Source organism: Pelodiscus sinensis, chromosome 10, assembly GCF_052426305.1.
Source record: "Pelodiscus sinensis isolate ZL-2025 chromosome 10, ASM5242630v1, whole genome shotgun sequence".
Classification (NCBI taxonomy): Eukaryota; Metazoa; Chordata; order Testudines; family Trionychidae; genus Pelodiscus; species Pelodiscus sinensis.
The window spans coordinates 18337625-18361836 of NC_143061.1; the positions used below are offsets into that span (position 1 = coordinate 18337625).

At 39.5% G+C, this 24212-nt stretch overlaps 1 protein-coding gene across 6 annotated transcripts in view; it reads left to right on the forward strand.

Annotated features, from left to right (window-relative positions):
• MECOM (MDS1 and EVI1 complex locus) overlaps positions 1-24212 on the forward strand; it is a 513830-nt gene that overhangs the window by 473421 nt on the left and 16197 nt on the right. For 3 of the 6 annotated variants that reach the window (XM_006131720.5, XM_006131721.5, XM_006131724.5), the window contains 5 exons: positions 1702-3058; positions 6203-6290; positions 10371-10397; positions 20590-20756; positions 22413-22490. In XM_006131720.5, coding sequence (XP_006131782.1) covers positions 1702-3058; positions 6203-6290; positions 10371-10397; positions 20590-20756; positions 22413-22490 — 1717 coding nt within the window. The remainder of the gene's footprint in view (positions 1-1701; positions 3059-6202; positions 6291-10370; positions 10398-20589; positions 20757-22412; positions 22491-24212) is intronic. The other 3 variants (XM_006131722.5, XM_006131723.5, XM_025188972.3) reach the window with 2 other exon arrangements.

The following is a 24212-nucleotide window of genomic DNA, read 5'->3' on the forward strand; positions in this document are numbered from 1 at the left end:
TTGCACCCCTTACTCTCTCTGGTTTAGGCTTTCTCGAAGGCTATGTCTGCATTACGCATTCTGCCAGAAGAGGCAATGCAAATGAAGCATGGATTAGCATTTTCTCATGCTTCGTTTGCATAATCTCTTCCTATCTGTTTTTGTACAAGAGGTTTTTGCACAAAAACAAGCAGTGTGGACGTTTCCTTTCTGTGCAAAACCCCTTTTTTGTGCAAGATCCTTATGCCAAGGGGTTTTTGCACAAAAAGGAAACGTCCATACCGCATATTTTTGCACAAAAACTTCTTGTGCAAAAACAGATCGGAAGAGATTATGCAAATGAAGAGCAAGAAAATGGTAATCAGTGCTTCATTTGCATTCCCTCTTCTGGCAGAAGGCGTAGTGTAGACGTAGCCTTAATGTTACTTTTTTGAGTTGAAATTGTTCTTGTCCCAGAGGAGTTTGAGGAAATCTACTGAGTTGTTTTGAGCATCAGACAATCAAGTAAATACAGCTGCACTTTTTGAGGAAATAGTTGTTGAAATATGTTGTTTTTTCTCATGCAAAAGACAGACAAGCAAACTACATTATGAACCATTAAGGTCAACATTATAATTACACTAGATATGAAATGAAGCATTATGGCTTTTAAAGCAATTGTAACTCTACCATACAGACCATATGCATTCCACTAATACTGTACATGAAAACGGAGACTGTTAGAAATGTGTACGGGCACCAGACTGTGATTGCTCTGGAAACCACGGCCTGGAATGCCAAGTTTTCCATGTAATTAGTTTCTCATTTGTAATTGCAAAACATTGGGTTTGTTAATGGTTATATGTGATTGTATGTATCTGATTATCTTCCTCTTCCCATCCTTCATATATCTTGGTTGTATTTTTAGATTGTAAGCTCTTTGGGGCAGGAGCTATGCCTGTTTCTGTGGCTCAGATTTTGCAAATGCTTATGTATGTGAATAACTTTAAGCATTTGGATAATCCCAATGCTACCCCTGGAGACATTCATATGGATAAAGCTATGCAGATCATAGAATCATAGACTACTAGGACTGGAAGGGACCTCGAGAGGTCATCGAGTCCAGTCCCCTGCCCTCGTGGCAGGACCAAATACTGTGTAGACCATCCCTGATCGACATTTATTTAACCTACTCTTAAATATCTCCACAGATGGAGATTCCACAGCCTCCCTTGGCAATTTATTCCAGTGTTTGACTTCCCTGACAGTTAGGAACTTTTTCCTAATGTCCAACCTAAACCTCCCTTGCTTGCTCATGTGTATATGTTTCCAGGATCAGGGCCTTAGTTTGTACACACAGTGCCCTGCTTACTGGGGGCCTGATTCTGATCAGGAGCTTTGAGTGCTATTGTGTATAAATAATGATAATGATCATGAATTTAAAACATTGTAAACAACACAAAGATTGTGAAAAGGAAATTTTTGTATTTTAGGGATTTTTATGTTTATGGGGAGGGTTCTTTGTGCTGTCTCAAGACATTTGTCTGGTTGGATGCCTTGCTTTGGAAAAAGTAAAATGAGTTTTCATTTATGTTCACCAAGATGAAGCTCACAGACTTCTCCTTATGGCTTCCTAATTCACATGTTGGGGAGTAACAAATTGTTTTCTTTGCTAAATTTCAGTGGGGAAAGAGGAGATTATCATAAAGCCTGAGATTTGTTGTTGTTGTTGTTTACACACAGGTGAGGTCTGCCATAAATCCTATACTCAGTTTTCAAACCTTTGTCGTCATAAGCGCATGCATGCTGATTGCAGAACCCAAATCAAGTGCAAAGACTGTGGACAAATGTTCAGCACTACATCTTCCTTAAATAAACACAGGAGATTTTGTGAGGGCAAGAATCATTTTGCAGCAGGAGGATTTTTTGGCCAAGGCATTTCACTTCCTGGAACCCCAGCTATGGATAAAACGTCCATGGTTAATATGAATCATGCAAATCCGGGCCTTGCTGACTATTTTGGTGCCAATAGGCATCCTGCTGGTCTTACCTTTCCAACAGCTCCTGGATTTTCTTTTAGCTTCCCTGGTCTGTTTCCTTCAGGCTTATACCACAGGCCGCCTTTGATACCTGCTAGTTCTCCTGTTAAAGGACTATCAAGCACAGACCAAACAAACAAAAGTCAAAGTCCCCTCATGACACATCCTCAGATACTGCCAGCTACACAGGATATTTTGAAGGCACTAAATAAGCACCCCTCTGTAGGTGAAAATAAGCCAGTGGAGCTTCAACCAGAGAGGTCCTCTGAAGAGAGGCCGCACGAAAAAATCAGTGACCAGTCAGAGAGTAGTGACCTTGATGATGTCAGTACTCCCAGTGGCAGTGACCTGGAGACCACCTCTGGCTCTGATCTGGAAAGTGACATTGAAAGTGATAAAGAGAAATGTAAAGAAAATGGTAAAATGTTCAAAGACAAAGTAAGCTCTCTTCAGAATTTGGCTTCAATAAATAATAAGAAAGAATACAGCAGTCATTCCATTTTCTCACCATCTTTAGAGGAGCAAACTGCGGTGTCAGGAGCTGTGAATGATTCTATAAAGGCTATTGCTTCTATTGCTGAAAAATACTTTGGTTCAACAGGACTTGTGGGGCTGCAAGACAAAAAAGTTGGAGCTTTACCTTACCCTTCCATGTTTCCCCTCCCATTTTTTCCAGCATTCTCTCAATCAATGTACCCATTTCCTGATAGAGACTTGAGACCGTTACCTTTGAAAATGGAACCTCAGTCACCAAGTGAAGTAAAGAAGATCCCAAAGGGAAGCTCTGAGTCTCCCTTTGACCTCACCACTAAACGTAAGGAGGAGAAGCCAGTTACTCCTATAACCTCAAAGCCAGCAGCTCCATCTGTGACAAGCCAGGATCAACCACTAGATCTGAGCATGGGCAGCAGAAGTCGAGCCAGCGGTACAAAACAAGCTGAGCCTCGGAAAAACCACGTCTTTGGTGAAAAGAAAGGCAGTGATTTTGAATCAAGGAAAGTGACTGATGGTTCTTTGCAGCATGCCAGGCCCACTCCGTTCTTTATGGATCCCATTTACAGGTAACTGGCTTTAATGGCTCTTAGTAGCATTCTTGAGCATAGCTAACACGTTCAGGATTTTTCATATGTAACTTGAAGTGATCTATTAGCTCAGCAAGTACTAATTTACAATATGCAGCAATTTATCATAAGATCATAGGCTCATAGGGTTGGAAGAGACTTCAGGAGGCCATCAAATCTAACCCCCTGCTAAAAGCAAGACCAATCCCAACTAAATCTTCCCAGCCAGGGCTTTGTCAAGCTGGGACATAAAAACCTCTAGGGATGGAGATTCCCCCACATCCCTAGGTAACCCATTCCAGTGCTTCACAATCCTATTGAAATAATTTTTCTTAATATCCAACCTAGACCTCCTCCACTGAAACTTGAGACCATTGCTCCTTGTTCTGTCATCTGTCACCACTGGGAACAGCCTTTCTCCGTCCTCTTTGGAACACCCCTCCACCCCTCAGGTTGTTGAAAGCTACTATCAAATCCCCCCTCGCTCTTCTCTTTTGTAGATGAAATAAGCCCAAATCCCTCACTCTCCTCCTACATCATGTGCTACAGCCCCAATCATTTTTTGTTACTCTCCACTGGACTCTCTTTCCAATGTGTCTACATCCTTTCTGTAATTGGGGACCCAGAGTTGGATGCAGTATTCCAAATGTAATAAATTTACTTATCCAAAAATGAGATGGCACTAAAGCTATTTGAAAATTTTCTTTACATTTGTTTAGTACAAATCCTTTTTTTTTCAAAAGCACTACATCCCATGGCCTACCACCAAAAATTATCTGAGCCAAATTCTAATTTTTTTTGCACTATTCCACTCGAACTGATGTAGCAGGCAGCTGCAACTATGGGTTGAATCTTGGCTGACAGGTCAAAGGAATAGGATGAAATTCTACTCTGTTACACTAGAGCAACCCACCAGTTTCTATGAAGCTCTGTGGCTGTAAGCGAAGGCAGAATTTGTCCCGGGTTGCAAAACAAAACAAAACAAAAATAATGTGTGGGTAGTAAGGGCACGTCTAAACTACATTCCTCTTTTAAAAGAGGAATGTAAATGAGGCTGATCGAAAATTCAAATGAAGCACAGATTTACAAATGTCGCACTTCATTTGCATAATCATGTGAAAGCGCTTTTTTGAAAAAGGGTTTTTCAAAAAAGAAACCGCAGTCTAGATGGGGTTCTTTCGAGGAAAAAAAAAACCCTTTTTCAAAAGAACCCATACTCCTAATTTTTTTCAGGAGTATGGGTTCTTTTGAAAAAGGGGTGTTTTTTCTTGAAAGAACCCCATCTAGACTGCGCTTTCACTTTCGAAAAACCCTTTTTTGAAAAGCACTCTCAGGTGATTATGCAAATGAAGCACAAGATTTGTAAATCCATGCTTCATTTGAACTTTTGATTGGCCTCATTTATGTTCCTTTTTCGAAGGAGGAATGTAGTTTAGACATAGCCTAGGAGTCTGATATCACCTGAGTAAGTCAATGGGAGTCTTACCAGTGATTTTAGTGGGAATATGATCAGACTCTATGTGAGCCATGATATTATTATTTGTCTACACAGGGAAGCTACTGGAAGTGTAAAGCACAGCAGTTATTCCACACTGATTCTCAGTGCAGAATAAGAGTGTTCATGTGTGATGCCATTGTGGAATAACTATTACAATCTTGTTCCTCATGTAGACAAGCTCTTAGAAAGCAGGGGTGAAATTCTCACATTCACTTGAACTCTCATTAATTTTGTTATTATCTTCAGCAGGACCAGGATTTCACCTAAGGTCTTGTGTACGTCGGCACTTTATGCACTTTGATACTCTGCCTGCATATCAGTAATCAGCATAGTCATATGTCTAAATTAATCTACAGGAAATATAGAAGTAGTGAAATATTAGCCATAAAAGTGATTTGTTCATAATCTAAATGGCCTATTTCACAAAGAGCCTATTGTTAAAATAAAAAGTTACTGTAATACAAATGATTTTTAAGTCATTACTATCTTCAAAAATTGCTTTTGGCAAAAATGTCATACAATACTCTTTGGCATAAGATAAAGGATATACATTAGAAAGGAACAGTGTTCAAACCATTTCAGTAAGTAACACACTGCTAATTTATTCCACATAGGTGTTAGTATTAGGCTTAGGTTTCCTGTATCATATTAATTTATCGTTACTGAATTAGTGAAATTTTTTTCTTAGCTATGCAGTAGTGTAATGCATGTTAGTGTACTTTGCGAAGGAGTAATAAAAGAATTTTGTCAATATAAAATGGCAGTTATATAGTTTTTTCTTAGGCAGATTTTCCATTGAAGCCAATGAAAATTATGTCTGAGTAAAGAATGCAGGATCAGTCCTTTGATCAACAATACAATCATTGAAAGTGCAGAAGGAACTAAAATGCCAGTACTAATTTTAAACTATCAGATGCCCTGTTTCACTACATACTTGAATACACACAATTAATTCAACATAGGCTTAATTTCTGTTGTGTTAAATTCACTGCATTTCTCCAGGTGTGGAACTTGCTACCTTTTCTGTGGAAGGGTACTCCTGTACCCATGTGGAGCAGTTGACAGGGCCTAAATTTCTCTCTCTCTCTCTCTCTCTTTCACACTCACATTCTCTCTCTCTCACACTCACACACACACACAGATGAGCTTACATATTCTCTCTCTCTCTCTCTCTCTCTCACACACACACACACACACACACACACACACACACACACACACACAAACACACAAAGATGAGCTTCGAAAGGGTTCCTTACTGCAGGCCTAGTATGAAAAGCACCCACTGGCATCAGTGAGAGCTTTCCTTGTGTTTCAAAAATGTGATTAGGCTCTATTTTCTTGATAACAGGATCCAGTGTAGTTAGTCATCAGTTTCTATCATCAATAGTCTTGGCCTTTAAAATGGGATTATTTCCAATGTAAATGGTATAATCTCTTTTTAATGGATATTCATGATTTTCATTAGTGCTACTGAGAGTTATATGAAATGAATCAAGAGATGACTGTACCTCCTTATCTTTTACCATTATCACCAAGAAAGCAATTATGTGGGATATCGTTGGCTATTTTAAACATAAGTAACTAAATAATTATTAATGTCTAAGACTGATTCATCACAAGCAAATCCATTTTAACATTTACAGAGTGGAGAAAAGAAAATTAACTGACCCACTTGAAGCTTTAAAGGAAAAGTACTTGAGACCTTCCCCAGGATTCTTGTTTCATCCACAAGTAAGTATTTTTGGAATTTCAATATAGTAAACAAATCCTGTTGATGCTTCCGAGCAGGTGCAAAGAAAGGAATGCAGTCTGAGTTATTTTCAGATTTCCTAAAACACACCCATTTTTCCAATGTTGATGTGGTGGAAACACATTAGCATGTTCTTCATGTTTTGCAGTTAAGCCATCTTTTTCTGATTGTAGTGGGACTTAAAGCTCAGCTACATGTATGTTTTAGAATACGTTCCCCCACTAATTTAAAATGGATCAAAAAGATTTGCTTCTACCAAGTTGTACTTCTGCAGTTTCCCCACTGTGGCCAATGGCAGCGTAGGTATCATTTTTTCCCATCGCTAAGCAATACCCAGAGGGACAATAGCTATTTGGACCAGATCTTGAAAAGTGGTTTCTATTTTTGCTGGTCAGTTTTGCACCCTCAGATAATTAATTGTGGGCCTCATGTTTCCATATGTAAGTTTAAGCATATGATGTGTGTGGGTACAGGTGTGTCCTTAGAGCAATAGTATTTTGCCTGTCATTTTTTGCAGATACAGAGTTGGGCCCACAAATCTGTGCACCCCAAGTAATAGCCTTTGTAAAGGCCAGACTCTTTTTATATACCTATTTAAAAGCACGCAGAAAATACGCTGTATAAACACTCCTATATCCAATTGACTACAGAGCAACTCTGTGGTTACAGTAATTTGTGGAATAACTGGAAATGGGCTGCTTGCAAGACATCCCCTTTCCATGGTTGAAGACCTTCAGCTAACATTCTGTGATGAGGCTATTATGTGACTCTTTGCTCATACGTTTAATGTCCAGATGCTCATTTGCTATGTCAAGAAAATAAATGGCTTGTATTTAAAGCATGTGAGTATGTACATGCAGAAAGGGCAAATTTCTTTGCATTATTTTTATTTTTGGGCCACTTGCTTATCCTATACTTTGCCAGTCTGACAGAGACAGGGTGTCTTCACTTCCCCAGTGACAGTCTAGGGCCGTGAGAACAGGTCCAGGAGTAAGGAATTCCTGTCTTTGATAATTACTTTGATAATTACTGAGCTCTTGGGTAGGCCATGGAAACTCTCTGCTTTGGTTTAGCATTGCAAAATGGGGATAATAATTAGTACACACCTTCCTCATGTTGTCAGGCTCAGTTACTCAAGTGTGGGCCTTTTTTTGGCTTCTGATAGACTAAATCTTGTCATGCTTTAGCATAGTACATGAAAGTAATGTTCTTGCCCAGTTGGAGAAGGAAGAAAGGCATTAATGAACTGATATATAGGAAATGAAGGGAACAGCTAATGCTAATCACTAAGTATTGCAATAAAAATTTGCCTGATGGTGTTTCAGCAGACTACACTGAGGGGTATAGGTACGAAATCTGCAAGGCAACCAGACAACCTTTTCAATTCGTTTTTGAATGTGCTTCCAGTTCATAGCAGGTGATACTAGCAAATAGTCAATACACAGAAAAAACCCTAACTCTTCTCTCAGACACAGTGGTGTAAATTCCCATTAAACTCCACTGAGCTTTACCTCTGGATTCATACTACTGTGAGTGAGAGCAGAATCTGGTCAGTAATCTCAGTTCAGAATGTTTTAACAATGGGCCTTTGCTATCCTTTCTTCTCCTCAGCCTCTAGAATGGGAAGATGAATGAAAATATCTGAGGGTTGTTGGATGGGAGATTTTGTGGTATTACAAAGACAAAGTAGGCATGGATTTTCTAGGACATTTTTAAAAAGCAGAGCAGTTAAGGAGCCTCACTCATAGGCTACAATACATTTACAGAGAGAATATTTCAAGTGTTGCACTGCCAGGTAGAAATTCAGTGATGGTCAAGTCTTTAGCTGCCATAAATCTGCGTAGCTCCATTGAAAATGAAGAGGTGGTTCTGGTGGTTTTGTTGAAGGAGTTTATCAGATGTTGCTATATTTATGTTGCTGCTGGGGTACTGTGATCTATGGCTAAATGATGGAGTCTGTTTATGTATGAATGTATTCTTCAGGGCTTGGCAAAGGTGCCCAGGGTTTGGATTGGACCTTCTTTTTTATAGTGCAGCATAAATCTAAATAAACAACACATCAGGAGGAAAGACGGAGGAGGGAATCAAAGGCATACAGTATAGTTAGGGTTTAAAGACTGGATGAGCGAGGCATTTAGAGTAAAACATTGTCCCACTGAGGTCAATGAGATTTTTTTTTTTTTTTTTTTTTTTTTTGTTATTAACTAAAATAGGGTCAGGATTTCACTCTTAGTATTTTCTTCATAGAGAACTCGCAAAATTCCCTGCTGGTAAAATGTTAAGTTAATGGAGTCGCACCCATTTACTTTAGCAGAGAATTCTGCCTGGGATTGTCAGATATTTTAATTTAATTATATTGGGATATGTACTCTTCTTCATTGACTAATGAAAAGAGGAGTGAAAGCCTCAGGAAAACCATGAGAAACTGAGAGAAAGTGCACAAAGTTGAAAGACAAGCATATTGTACTATCTCTTCCCACCATATAACCTCCTGTTGCCCCTCTATGACTGCAATGTGGGAGGTCAACTTTGCATAGATAAGGCAGTAATTGTCATTTAGAGCATCATAAATTGTGGTTGAACTAGGCAATTATTGCCCATTGCACAGCCTCTGTTTAAAATAGTCTGGTCCTGTATGATCTTTCTCTATAAATAATAAATTTCTCTTTATTTTTACACGTTGTCTTTTCTTTCCTTGTCCCCTTCTTTGGGGCAGGGCCTGTGTCTTCATTAATGTGTGTAAAACACCATGCGCAGGTATGGCACTATATAAAATGCTGAATAACAGCAGCTTTTCCATATTTCATAGAGAGTGTGTGAGGGCAGCTGGTGGGAGACAAATCAATGTCAGCGTGACAATATATGTCTGAGATAACCAAAGAGATGTGGATGAGCAAAACTTGCTTGTTCCTCTAGATCTCAACCTAGTGTGAGAATGCCATTTGTCTGCACATTGTTTGCCCTTTGGCCTAAGTGAGAATCCTTATCCAGCTGTCTAAGTATTACCCTGCCTAAGAAGTGTCCTCTTGTACTATGCATGAAGGATGATCTATAATGACCCTATCATTTTTTAAAATGGTATTCCTGGGTATATCAGATGATGACATATTAATCTGTATTCATTTCTTTAGCTGAACTCTGTTGCAGAGTATTCATTCAAAAGAGACCGTGAGATAAATAATGTATATTCATAGCAATTCGCACATTACCATACAACATTACCATACAACTGGGAACAACTGGTCTTCATTTTTATCATTTATTTGGGAGCTAGGTATGACTGTTTAACTTGTAAGAGCTGGCTTGGCATGAAGTCTTGAGTGTAATGTGCATTTTTAAACATATCAGAATAAAAATTCTGTTGCACAACCTGTCATAACATAAAGGGCTAAATCTGCCTTCTTACCAACATCAGTAGAAACCAATCCCTACTCAAAAGTATAATTTGGCCCAATATTTACTATGAGATGCCAATTAACAGATCAACTTTTTTGTGGGTATATCTATAGTCTTCAGGTTATTAACACAAATGTAGATTCTACCATGTATTTTAACTTTCAAATGATCAGGTAAAATTATCTCTGTAAAAAATATTTGTGACATAAATTTAAATATTTCAGTTCTACAAATTCTTATTTGTACAGCTACATAAGCCAGGCATTTTTCATTTGATTAAGCAAGGGGTTAATGTGTATCCTTATAATGGATGACAAGAGAGCTATAAGATAGACTTCTAAAATAGATTTTTAGACTAGAAGGGGGGGGGGGGGAAGAGAGAGAGAGAGAGAGAGAGAGAGATACCTCCTATAGTTGTTACACAGTCCATGCTTGTGAAAAAAAATTCCCCTGCAAGCCTAGGGCCCTAGATCTGTACTAGACTAGGTCAGTTGGTCATATTGTGCAATAAATTGCCACTTCAAAGATTGCATTTTAGGCAGAGTGTGCCCAAAAGCAAACAATCCACGTACCGTGAAATCTTAGCTAACTTCACAATAGATTGATTGCAAAAAGGGTTCCAATGCAGGAATAATGTGTTGTTTTTGTTTCAATTTTGCTCCCAGTTCCAATTGCCTGATCAAAGAACTTGGGTAAGTTATTTGCTTATATTTTTGATCTAAACATTGTAAAATAAATTTGTATAAGAAAAGAATAATATGAACGATAATCTGCTGCTTAGTAAGGAGTATGCCACATGCTTTCCTGCTGGATAATGTTTTGTCATGTCATATTGGCCTTCTTTCTACATAATCTTGCAGCCTATTCTTATTGAAGGCAATGGGAGTTTTGCTTATGTAAGGACTTTACCATATGGCACTTTGATTGTATTTTAGTGAAACTATTACAAACTATTTCCCTCAGAATTGTACTGAAAGATTAGGCCTCAGATTTTACTTCCATTACAATGTTATAATCTGATGTTCAAAGTCCTCTGGGTTCTAGACTTTAAGAGTATGTCTAGACTACAGCCCTCTGTCGGCAGAGGGATGTACATTAGACATACCGAAATTGCTAATGAAGTGGGGATTTAAATATCCCACACATCATTAGAATAAAAATGGCTGCTGCTTTTTGCCGCCACGGCACTTTGCCGGCAAAAAGCGGCAGTCTAGATGGGGATCGGTCAACAAGGAAAGCCTTTTCCGACTGATCCTGTAAACCTCGTTGCACGATGCATAAGGTATCAGTCAGAAAAGGCTTTCCTTGTCAACCGATCCCTGTATAGACTGCTGCTTTTTGCCAGTAAAGTGTTGCGTCAGCAAAAAGTGGCGACCATTTTTATTCTAGTGATATTTAAATCCCCACTTCATTAGCAATCTTGGGATGTCTAATTTACATCCCTCTGGCAACAGAGGGATGTAGTCTAGACATACCCTAAGTGTCCAAGTTAGCCCTTACATCACAGAAACAAACGACATTGGTACACATATATAACTTCCATTGGTGAGCACTGGAGCATCAATGGAGTAAAACCGAGAGTAAACTTTTTTTTTAATCTTGTATTTAAAGTCAGTTCCAAATTGGTATGGAAACCGCCCCCCCGTAACTTAATGTTTTGTTCTTATTTTGCTGCCACTTCAGCAGCTGCAATTAACTAACACCTACTAATCCCAGAATTCTCCTAAAATTATGGTTTACGTGGTTAGAATAAGAGAGTCAGAGTCAGAAAACCAATGTTGTGTTCTGCTCATTCACTGTGATTTGAGATAGTCTTGCAGGACCAAGGCCAAAGTTTCATAAAATGTGGTCTGAGATCCATGCATACTTTTACATGTCTACTTTTATGCACAAAACTACTTTCATAGTGTAAAAAATAGGGGATGACATTTGCCCATGCACATGTACACTTAGCTGCCCTAATGCTCATTTACAAACCCAGATGCCATAGTTGAGCATACATAAATACTTCTGAACATTGGTCTTACTTTCTGTAAACCTGGATTTTAATCCCGCTATTTCCCATCTGTAAAATGTGAGTAATGATAATGACACTCTCTCATCTTCATAATATTCTCCGAGGTAAGGTGCTTATAATCTGATGATCTTAAAGTCTTGACCCATTCAAAACAGGGACTGATGCCAATGGGCATTTGATCAGGCTCTATGCATGAAGTATTATTAGTGATAGGGATGAGCTGATAATACTGCACTCAATGGATTGAATTTACTTACACCCTATTTTTGAAATGGAACACTGTTTTGAGGGTTTCAGTGGGACTGAAGAGACTTAGGTGCTGTTTGCAGGCCCCATTCGAAAGGATGAATTTCATCCATGATAATTTGGCATGGAAGAAACAATTTAAGTGGAAGGTGTTAAATGTTTTCTCTTTTGACATCTTATACCTGCTACAGTCACAAATAGGTGTAAAACAGAAACAGGCAGCGCAGCTTCAAATTCATCACAGGTGACCCTAGATATTTATTTCCTCATTAGAGTGAATTCAAAATTGTGCCCATTAATGGTCAAGTATCTCAGGTGATGCATTCTGGAACCACTCAGGATCAGCTCTGTATTCTGGTAATTATGCATCAGAAAAAAACCCACAGTGAATTGTTCCACATGCTCTCTCTCAGGGGGTATGTCTACACTACCCCGCTAGTTCGAACTAGCGGGGTAATGTAGGCATACCGCACTTGCAAATGAAGCCCGGGATTTGAATTTCCCGGGCTTCATTTGCATAAGCGGGGAGCCCCCATTTTTAAATCCCCGCTGGTTCGAACCCCGTGCAGCGCGGCTACACGGGGCTCGAACTAGGTAGTTCGGACTAGGGTGCCTATTCCGAACTACCGGTACACCTCGTTTTACGAGGAGTAACGGTAGTTTGGAATAGGAACCTAGTCCGAACTACCTAGTTCGAGCCCTGTGTAGCCTCGCTGCACGGGGTTCGAACCAGCAGGGATTTAAAAATGGCGGCTCCCCGCTTATGCAAATGAAGCCCGGGAAATTCAAATCCCGGGCTTCATTTGCAAGTGCGGTATGCCTACATTACCCTCCTAGTTCGAACTAGGAGGGTAGTGTAGACATACCCAGGGTGTGTCTAGACTACTGAGGTTTTTTTTTTTTTTTAAAAAGTGGCCTTTTTTCGAAAAACCTCCCCTGTGTCTAGACTGCTGCCTCATTCTTTTAAAAGTAAATTGAAAGAACGCAGTAGTTTTTTCGACTGCGGAAAACCTTGATTTACGAGGAAGAAAGCCTTTTTTTGAAAGTACTCTTTTGAAAAAAGGCGCTATGTAATGCAAACTGTGCTTTTTCAAAAGAGAGCATCCAGACTGCCTGGGTGCTCTCTTTCAAAAAAGTGGCTTGTAGTCTAGACGTAGCCTAATATTGGCTTTGACTCTAAATTTGTCAGCTGACCTAAAAAACTTTTTTTTTTTTTTTGTCCCCTGGCTATGAAAAGGGTAGAACAGCTGCAACATAAAACAAATTGAAAACGTACTGTTAAACTGACTGGAAGAAGGTGCTGATTTATAGACACGGGTTGTACCTTCCTTAACTGGGACACCCTGGTCTGGCAACATCCGTGGTCCCATATGGATCATGGATGTTCCTGGACCACAGAGACCAGGAAAAGAGAGGTCTGGCAGCAGAGCAGGAGTGTGGTAGGGAGCACCAGCAACTCAGTGTGTGTATGCTGGGGAAACGGGTGAAACAGCAGGGAGTTCTGCCCCCAGCAGTGACCATGGAGTTACAGTCCCAGCAGTGGCCAGGGTGCTCTGTCCCCATTCTTCTGCCCCAGCCTTGGATGTGCAGCTCCAGCCCTGGCTATGGAGCCAGGCAGCCAGTGAGCTCTGCACTGGCTGCGGAGCTCCAGCTGCACAGCTCTGGCTGTGGAATGAGGCAGCTGCGTAGCTCTGTCCAGCTGTGGAGTTCTGACTGTGGTGCTCCACCTCAGCAGCAGCATGGCTGGCAGCATCTAGAGAGTCCCGGGGAGCTGGGGCAGCAGTGGGGGCAGACTGGAGTCCTAACCTCGTGCCAGCACATACCAGGAGGGAGGGATCTTCCCTGGTCCAGCAAGTCCCCTCATTTGGGACCAGTCAGGACCCAAGGGTGCTGTACCAGTGAGGTGCAACCTATAGTTTTGTCTCCAGTTTGAAAGGTTTGAATGTGTCATTTAAACCTGTATATCTCAATTCACTGCATCCCAGCTCATCTATTTTAAAGTTTACTTATGGTTATTTTTCATTCTGTGTCAAGAATTGTAGAGGCCTGATCAATTGGATCAATCTATTTAAATGGATCATAGTGTATTCAATCTGCACACTTTATAAACCACCTCAGAAATTGGCACCCTGTCCCCACCTCTCACCTAACTTTAGAAGCAGTGTGCTATAAAGAGATCTTATAATTCATCATTTGCAATAACGTTATGAAGAATTATAATAAATAATTAAAATAGTTGTCCAAATAAATAAATGCATTTTGTGATGAATTAACCATGCTTTTTCATTAACTGTGTTTATTACAGGCCAAGATCAGCTCTCTGTTACCCTAGTTTAAATTCCAGACCAGCTACCTCACTGTCAATGGACACACCAGATTTATACTGGTATACCTGAGATCAGATTTGGCCTTTGGTTAATACTTTACAAAATTCAGTCCCAGATCTATGGGATAGTAGTAAAATAAATGACCACAAGTCATTCTTTTAATGAAATCATTGTGGTTCAGGGTAGAGAGGTAGAGCTGCTGAACTTTAATCATCAAGATTTTGAGATTCCTTTAAATAACATGAATAAAAATAGAAAACAAACATTTGTACAATCCTTTCCCATGAGTTATAGCCATAAAATCTGTTGTTTTATGATGCTAGCATTAAGAAGTCTAATTTGTAAAACATTAGGTCATGCACTTCATTGACACTAGTTTCTAGATCATTTCATATCATCAGGTTATCTTTTAAAAATTAAATAAACCCTCCTTTATATATGTCACTGATTATCTGTTGCTGCAAATAAATTTTAAGACAAATGTTTGAGACGCTTGTTGATGATATCTAGCCTGTTAAAATGTTTCTAAAATATTTATTTTATCCAATTATGGTAATATCTGCCTTTTTGGGTCAGCGCTAGGGAATTGTGACTACATTTTGGTTTGCGTCAGTATGCGTTTAATAGCCTCTTAGGGACCAGGAGTGAAGTAGGGATAAAGCTGCTTCCTTTTCCAGACATCTGGACTCAGATAGAATCAACAGCTCTCATATATGTAAATCAAAAATTACTGTTCTATATAAAATACTGCCATTCACTGATTTCAGATTAGGAGCAGACGTTGCTTGTCTATAAGGCAATAACTTTATGTAAAATATGTAATGCAATCTTCTTATTCTCTTACCTCATCAGCTAACTTGTTCTGTAGATGTATACATTACACTATGTCTATATGAAGAGTCAGATTGTGTCCTTTCTCTCCCCACAACTGCACCAGTATGCATTGGCCAATGTTCCCTCAATACAAGTAATGCTCTCTATTAGCCTGAGATAGCAAGCTGCCCCCCAAAGTGGTGGAAAATGTGGAGCCATGATTCATACAGGCCAGTGAACATGGCCAGAGGCCTGATTCAGAGCCCAGTGAAGCAACCAAACTCTTATTGGCTTCACTGAGCTTTCGGTGAGCCCTCAGGTACAAAGGGGGAAGCATGCTGTATGTCCAGAGAGGTGGTGCAAGAGCCATGCTCCCCCCAGTGTTCCTGGGAGTACCAGAAAACAGAGGTAGGGTGGTTCTTTACTGTCTCCAAGGTATAGCTGTATCTTGTTGGCATGACTGAACCCTAAATATTCACTTGAAAGGAGACTCATCAGAATTTGGCACAATGTTTTTCTGAAACCTATTCCTTTCTATGTGATACGTTGCCCTGAGTAACCTTATGATAAAGACTCATATTAGCTTTAAGTTGTGGAAGGGGAGCATCTTGGTGTGGGAAGAGACTTTGGATTTTTAACCACAGGCAGGAGGAAATGCATCCTGTTTTGGTAACTATTTACCTAACCTCCCAGGGTGGGCGGGTGTCTGCCACAGTGCTAAGGAACCCTGCTGGCAGATCAGTGTTTCACTGATCATCGTAGCCTCTCCATTGTTAGTAGTGTGCTTTATGTTATACGTTTCACCAGGAGTGCCCCCCAAAACAATTTCCACTTCAAAGTTTTGCAGGAAGGACTACAGACCACTGATCGGTTATGGGAACCTGAAGTCATTCAGGCAAGCTATTTTTTGGGATATAGGGCTGCAGGAACTAGAGTCAGACCAAACTAGGCTCCCAGGGATCTACCATGGTGCACAGAAAGCCTCATAGACCTTAGAATATCTGTAGTCAAGCAAAGCTCGGGAATGGGAATTGGGACTCACGATGTGGAGTCTCAGGGAGCAGCTGAAACGTAGTGGGGAGCTGATTCATGGAGATCACCTGAGGAACCAAGGGGCATGCATCACTAAAGCTCTCTCACTCCCTGATTCCCAGTACTGTTGTGCTTTCATGTATTTCACTTTATTTTAAATGTAACATCATCTCTGAATTTTCTGATGGCTGCCACTGTGATAATGGTTTTCTGAGCTTACGTTGCTGGTAGAGATGCTAATCCTCGATTCCACCTTAATCAGGGATTTTTTGGGAGCGTGGGGGAATCTGCTCTGATGGAGAAACTACAATCCTTCCTTCTAGTTGAGGCAAAGTGCTACCATAGCCAGCATTAAGATGATGAAAAGAAAGTTTCACTGATTGCTTCTTTGGTGCTTCAGTGGTTCTCAGCGATGAATGGAGGGAGTACAAATGGACAAAAAGAATCTGTGTAAGAGGAATGAAGGGAGCTAACAGCTTACCCTTTCCTCACTGTTATCCCTAATTTATTTCAAGGCTGGCTGCTTGCAAAGCAAAGGAAAGTTGTTCATTTTAAGACAGCCATTATTTTCCTTATTGCCTTTAAAAATGTGCCTTTGCTTGGATTGTGGGATCTATATGCTCAGCTGATATTAATTGGTATAACACTATTGACTTCAGTGGTGCTATACTGATTTACACCAGTTGATCCCCAATACTTAATATTTCCTTTTGATGATAGTATATTTCTTTAAGAATATAAAGCATGTAAGTTAACTACATTTTTTTTAATGCTAATTCTCAAGGCAGAGCACGTACTTATGAAAAGTTATCATTGCTTTTAAGTAATTGGAAATGCTTATAGTTTCTGTGAATAAGAAACTAAGGACCTGATTCTGATCTCATACTGGTGTAGCCCCACTGACATCTGTGGAGTTACTTCTGATTTACAAAACTGCCAGAGCAGAATCAGGACCGAAAGCTGCAAATACAATAATGACAATAAGTATGACTAAGCCCTTTTAAATGTAAATGGAAAAATAGTTTATTTAATATATTACTGTAGAGGTCCATGCACATGAAAAATGTTGATTTGGTCAAAAATGATTTAGACCCCCTTTATAATGAAACTGACTTGAGTATTATATATACATAAATAAAACATTTATTATCTTCCTCAATGCACGTATTCTTTATCATAAATATGTTCTATCATAACCCATGCACTGTCTTGTCACTGCTAATCAGCCCAAAGGTCATTTTTCATTCAAACCATCTATTCTCTGCAACCGTAAAATATCAGATTGATTATTGGCCAAAACAATTAGCAGGAATTAAAAGCAGTGGAAATACAATCATAACTGCTTTGAGAATTGATTCTGAGTAAAGAAGAATATGAAGTGATATAAAAATAAATATATGGGGATGTTGAGCTGTATGTGTTGATAATGACATTGCTCTGCTGGGACAGAATTACCTCCTATCCCAGCAGCAGCATCATTACATATCTCAGCCCTGTGATCAGTACATGTCAAAATCTTTCATATTGACAAATGTGCTGTCCACTTGCATCTATGGAGAATGTTTTAGCAGCTGAGTGATTATGAATCAAACACCAGAGCTTACAGCCCCTACTGCCTCCCAATGCTTTCACATTTGTTGCCTGACAAGTAAATGTATCTTGACTTCCCTCTGCGATTTTTTGCACCACAGCTGGAGAAAGACATTTGGCAAATTGGCAGTGGTACCCTGTACATTGCAATTTGTAGTGTGCATTAGGAGTCTGAGCATGAAATGAGAGGGCAGGCTACGAGGCACAAGAAAATGCAAAACAAAACAAAAAGCAAAACTCTGAGGTAACCAGAACATGAATAGTCATTACAAGCATACTTTTTTTTGCAACAAAAGCATCAAAAACAGACCAATCTCTTCATAGACTTAAGAAGAATGTTCCATGAAAAATCATCTGTCTCTTGAATATTACTTTATCAATCCAATATAGTTTTATGAAAAATAATCTCCTTTCACATTGCAAGTCCGATTCTGTCCTCCTTTCCACTGGTGTAACTCAGGAGTCTCTCCTTTCAAGTCAGTGCAGTTATCTCAATCTGCATGAGAGGCAAATCCGATCTTTCAGTGAATCTTCTGCAACCTTTGTTCATTCAGAGTAGGACCAGTTAGTTTCAGAGGAATTACTCATGTAGTAAGATTCTAATAAACATTGGATAATGAGTCAGACTTGGTCTCTTACACTGGGGTAGTGTAACACCATTGGCATCATTAGAAATGTTCTTGATCTATGTCATGGGAAGAGAGAGGATAATTAGGCTATGTTTACACTGGCAATTGAATGACTAACCTTTTGTCATTTTGAGGTGGTAAAAAGGCAACAACTCTGAAAGACAAAAGTTTTGCCATGATAAGTGCCAGCGTGAATAGTGTATTGTTGGAAAAAGCTAACTCTGCTCATTGGGGATGGAATGATTTTTGTCATCCAAAGAGTCAACAAACAGAAGCTATGCTGCCAGTCTTTTAGCAATATGGCTGTAGTGACACAGCCATGTCATTAAAAACTGAGTGGTGTTGGCAAAACGTAGGTCCCAACAGCTTTCTCCTCCTCTGTAAAATGTGTAGGCTTCTATTCTATCCATGTTCTCAGAAGACTGCATAGTCATGTGACTTTTGTAACCTTGTGTTGTAGCACTTTGATTTTTTAGGGGGGGGATCTGATAAGGAAACTCTAATTTTCACATGCTACAAGTGTTCTACAGTAACTCTGTAGTGTCACCACAGTTTTCAAACATGACAGATGATTTGGGGTAATTTTGAGGTCCCAAACCTGAGATATCTTCAGGGGTCCTGAAAGAACTGAGTATTCACTCTCTGAAAATCATGTTCTTTTAAGGTAACAAATGTTGAGCACTAGGATTGAGGTATCCAGACTTCACTGAAAAAGTTGCCCCCTAATACTCTTTTCAAGTACAGGTTGAACCTCTCTGGCACCCTTGAGACCTGACCGGTTCCAAACAAGAGAATTTTCCAGATCATGGGAGGTCAATATTGTTTAGCAGCATTAGCAACACTTCCACTGCTTACTGGGCTCTTAGAACACATTTAGGGATAAATTTGAGCTAAATAACAGCACAGAACACTGAGAGCTAGGACCTGTGACTGCAAACAAGTTTTATGGAACCATGGGAAACTTGGCCACACCCGTGATACATGGACATCTGGCTAACTAAAATCTTTCTGGACGATGGACGTTTCCTGACCAAAATGTTTTGGACTAGAGAGGTTCAACCAGTATTATTATTGAGTACTTTCAATGAATGGAATGAGGACAGTCAAACTAGCCAGCATATGAGATAAGAACATTAGGAAAGAAATCCCTAAACAGTGGGGAAAAAGAAAAAAAACGAAAGTTTGATAAGAGATCACAGTATATATCAGTTCCTGCTTAATGGGAACTGATATTTTAGGCTCGCAAACACCTGTGGTCTATGAGGTTAATTCTGCTGTCCTTGAGATTGGAATGAAGCCAGTGTAATTCCACTTAATTCTGGATTTACACCATGTAATTCAAATCTGAAAGTGACTTGCTATCTTCAGGGACATTGTGTATATACTGGGTCAGATTTGTATCTTAAAATTGCAGGTGCTAACTTAAAAAGAATCCTTCTGCTACCATATACAAGTACTTTCCAAAAAGATCCAGCTTCTCACAAGCTTCTTTCTTGTGATGTGGGCTTATAATGCCAGATCTTGTTCCCATTCAAATTAGCTTATGTCTACATTTCTGCAGAAAGTTGACCTATGGTACGCAGCTCCATCTGCATGAATAAAGTGGCTGGAGATGGCATACCTTAGATCAAGTTATTGTGGGGTCTATCGGAAGAAGTCTCCCATTGACTTACCTTACTCTTCTCAACAGGATAGTGTAGTGGGGTTGACTGGAGGGTGATCTGCAGTCGTTTTGGTAGGTCTTCTCTAGACTTGCTAAATGGACTGCCAGTGGAATGATCTCAGAGTGTTGATCCTTGCTGTAGTGTAGCTATAGCTTCAGTGGCAAAATTCCAGGTGAAAAAGAACAGGAATACTTTCTGGAAGACAACTCCAGATCTCCCATTATTTTTACTTAATCAAACCTGAGTATAGGATCTTCCTTATATGGAGTTTTCAAATAATTACTGTGCAAACAAGAATATTAAAATAATGTAGCAGAAAAGCATAGGATTCTAAACTGTAGTGTAAAAACAGAATTTCTGCTGTTGAGGGATCTACTGTCAGTAAAAGTTACTTCTCTTATTCAAACTGTTATAATGTAGTTTTCCATCACTTTGTTCTATTTATGGAATGAAAAACTAAAATAGTTTTCTGTGCATGGTTATTTTTTGAATGAAGTTCTTTGTATATAGGATTATCTGTTCAGCACTTTCACTGTAATATGTTTTTTTTTCTTTCCCCCTTGCAGATGTCTGCTATAGAAAACATGGCTGAAAAACTAGAGAGTTTTAGTGCCCTGAAACCAGAAGCCAGTGAACTCATACAATCTGTCCCTTCCATGTTTAACTTCCGAGCCCCACCAAGTGCCCTACCAGAAAACCTCCTGAGAAAGGGCAAGGAACGCTATACCTGCAGGTAATGGCGGAGCTAATCACGATAGGGTCTCTGAACATCTCTCTGCTTTCAAAAGACATTTCTGTTTACTTTAGAAATTACTGCTGATTGGATGATTAATAGAGATCATGGAAGGTCTCTAGTATTTCAAAGTGCTTTTTATTCAGTCAAATATAGAAACAGTGTTTTGTTTTTGTTATTATATGAGGAATTTGTCCTACATCATTCGAGATTGATAAATGAGACCAAAAATATTACATAAACAAGCTTGTTCCCAAATTTCCTCATCACCTTTATATTAATAAATGTGCTTTCACTATTAATTACTCTGATCACAAGCTACAGAGTTGCTTTTCTCAGACCATCTACCTCTAATGTCAGAAGTGATCTTTCACAGAATATATGAATTATAAGCAGGGATGTGAAAATGTAACCGGGTAAATGGTTAACTGATAAGCCTGTGCTTATTGATTAACGTTCACAGTTACACGCAGTCTCCTGGCCCACTTTTGAGCCAGCTGCCACCTCATGCTGTTGCCTTTTTATCAGAAGAAGCAGCGCGAAGGGCTGCAGCCAGCTCCCTGGGAGCAGGGCTGCAGATGGAAGCCAGTCCATGCCAGGAAAGCTGGCTCCTGGCATGTACCTGCTCCTGGGGAGTCAGCTGCCACCCCGTGCTGTGGGTGCAGGTAAGCATGTAACTGTTGAATTTTTCAGCAGTTTCATGTTTACCCAATTACCCACTTTTTAACACCCCTAATTATAAGGACATGTGCTTAGACGTTTAACAAAACATTTTCATTGCCTATATGAATGAAGTTAATCCAAATTTTGTCAATGTGAGAAGGATCAGGGCATTCTTGTATAGCTTGATATCAAACAATAAACTCGATGTTAAAAAATAAGGTCCAATCCTGAAAGCTTGTAAATGCCTTCTGAAAGCATGCACTGCAACATTAAACTGAAGCCCCTTAATGTAACTGTTCTACTCATGCTGTTTCTTGAAATGCTATCTGACTATTTAGGTGGTTTTTTTTTTAATTATTGTTGTAGTTCCCTGTGAAATACTAAGGAAATGGGGGAATGATTTTTAAAATTGCCTTATTTAAGTCTCTAGATCATCTCCAGAATGCAAGGGTATTTGACATTGGCATGTCAGTTTATCTGATCTTTTTGAAAAATGTCACCTTCTTTCAAGACAAGTTGTTATAGAAACATACCTTGATGGATTAGGTCTTTGAATCTTGTCTGGTCTGATCCTATTCAATGCACAAATGATGTCACATTTGCTGACACAGAGAATAAGCTGAAAGAATTGCAATCTGCTTACCTCGAACCAAAATCCCAAGCCTGGGATAACAGATTTTTAGGCTTCCAAAACATGAAAGTGGCAGATATGGAATTAATAAGAATAGAATTTTGGGAGGTAATTAAAACTAATGTCTGTTTACATAAATTGCTTGCTTATGTGCAAGGAAATCCAAAAGGGCCAGCAATTCAAGCTTCATTCATGCATTACTTTATATTTGTCTGATACCTTTGTTGAATTTTTTAAATGCCCAAGAAATCCAGTACTGTACAAGAAGGATTACATGAGGACAATCTGATGCATTATTCAGTTCACAGTGAAATAAAGTCAGTAGTGATGATTTTGTCACATCAACTATTTTCTAATCACAGATACTGTGGCAAGATTTTCCCAAGATCGGCTAACTTAACACGTCACCTGAGGACGCACACTGGAGAGCAGCCTTACAGGTATAATAAAGCTACACTCATGTTTGTGATCATAAGCATGGCGTGGTGTTTATAACGGGAATGGGATTCAGTATTGTGTTTTGTCCCCATTTCTGGCACTGGACTTATTGAAATCAATGGGAGTATTTCCATTGATTTCAGTCGGTTTTGAATAACGTCTTCAGTTTCTTTTGGGGAAGACTCAGGATATGTCTAAACTCGGATTAAAAACCCATGGCACTAAGTTGCAGAGTCTGGGTCAGCTGACTTTGACTGGTGGGGCTTGACCTACCAGGCTATAGAAATGCAGCATAGGCATTCAGGCTATGAGACCTCTGAGCCCATAAGTCATTGGCACAGTCTCCATTGCAGTTTTATAGCCCTGTAACCTGAGCCCTGCAAGCCCATGTCAGTTGATCCAGTGTTTGAGACTCTGTGCTGCAGACTTTTAGTCATGAGGTAGATATATCCAGAGGGAGAGATTTTCAAGATTTAGACATCTATTAAGTTCAAAGGGAACTGTGTGTCAAGGTGACTTGAAATTCTCAGTCCTCTCCCTCTCTGTGCCTCATTTTCCCCATCTGAACAATAGGTGCAATAGTACTTGCCTTCTTCATAGAGATGTGGTGAGGATACATTAGGGTCTTCAGAGCACTTTGGGATTCTATCATTATTAGGACATGTTTTCAGTTTTGTTCATAGTAGTGTTTGCCGATTGGTGTGTGCAGATTTAGGCAATGTGATGTTTCCTCTCCTTCCTATGTGTGCAAATACACTCCACTAATTTTAAGGGTCTGTGAGGCACTGGTCTAATATAGATCCATCTGGACTCCCAACTCTGTTTGAGCATGTTGACTCACAAGGGTGGGGTGAGGAAGGTTATTTATCTCCATTATAACATCGCTTCTTGATAAGAGTCTCAAAGCTCAGATCCTTTTAGTTAGGTGTTACAAGCAGGGAGTGAGGTAGGGACTTGAGGCCATGAAGTTCTTGAAAGTGCTTTGTCAATATGATAGACCTTACTCTTGGCTGCAGAAATTCTTCTACTTGTCTCCATGCACAGCAATGATCTCTTCTCCAGTGAAGAAACTGGCTGGTGTGACTACAGAGAACACCGGTAATCAATCCAGCCTAGTTCCTTGCCTTAAGCAATGCTTGGTTCCTTAGTGTAAAACAAAAAGCCTTTCTAATGCATCTGGCCCAACTTGAAGGTAGTAAAGTAATGCCATCTTGACCTCAGTAGCATTATTTTGCTCTTTACCAGTTGTACAGTTGTTTCTATCAAACTTTCCATAAACTTTTTGTTAGTTCTCGAGAATCAAGATTATTTCTAACAACTATTCCACTGCAGGATGCCCATAAAAATCCAATGAAAAAAACATGTGACAGTTACCACTTATCTCCTATGAAAAGTTGTATGTGTATAGGTGGAGGATAGTTGGGGGGCAGGGAATTAATGCTGCAATATTTGAGTGTGATCCAAATAATGTAGAACTGTATGAGAAGGCCCACTATGAGATTGCAGGACCCTGTGGCCACTGCAGGAACCTGTGCATGCTACTGCAAAGAAGAGTGAGATCATCTTGACCAGCAAACACATGTTAAAAGACAACTTAGCCTGGCTATATAGAGGATTTAAAACTCACTAGTTAAAACGTGTTTTTAAAACAAATAAACAACGTTCACTTTTCATCAGGATCTAGTAAGCACTAAAAACCTTCCATGTTCCATCTCAGAGGTAGT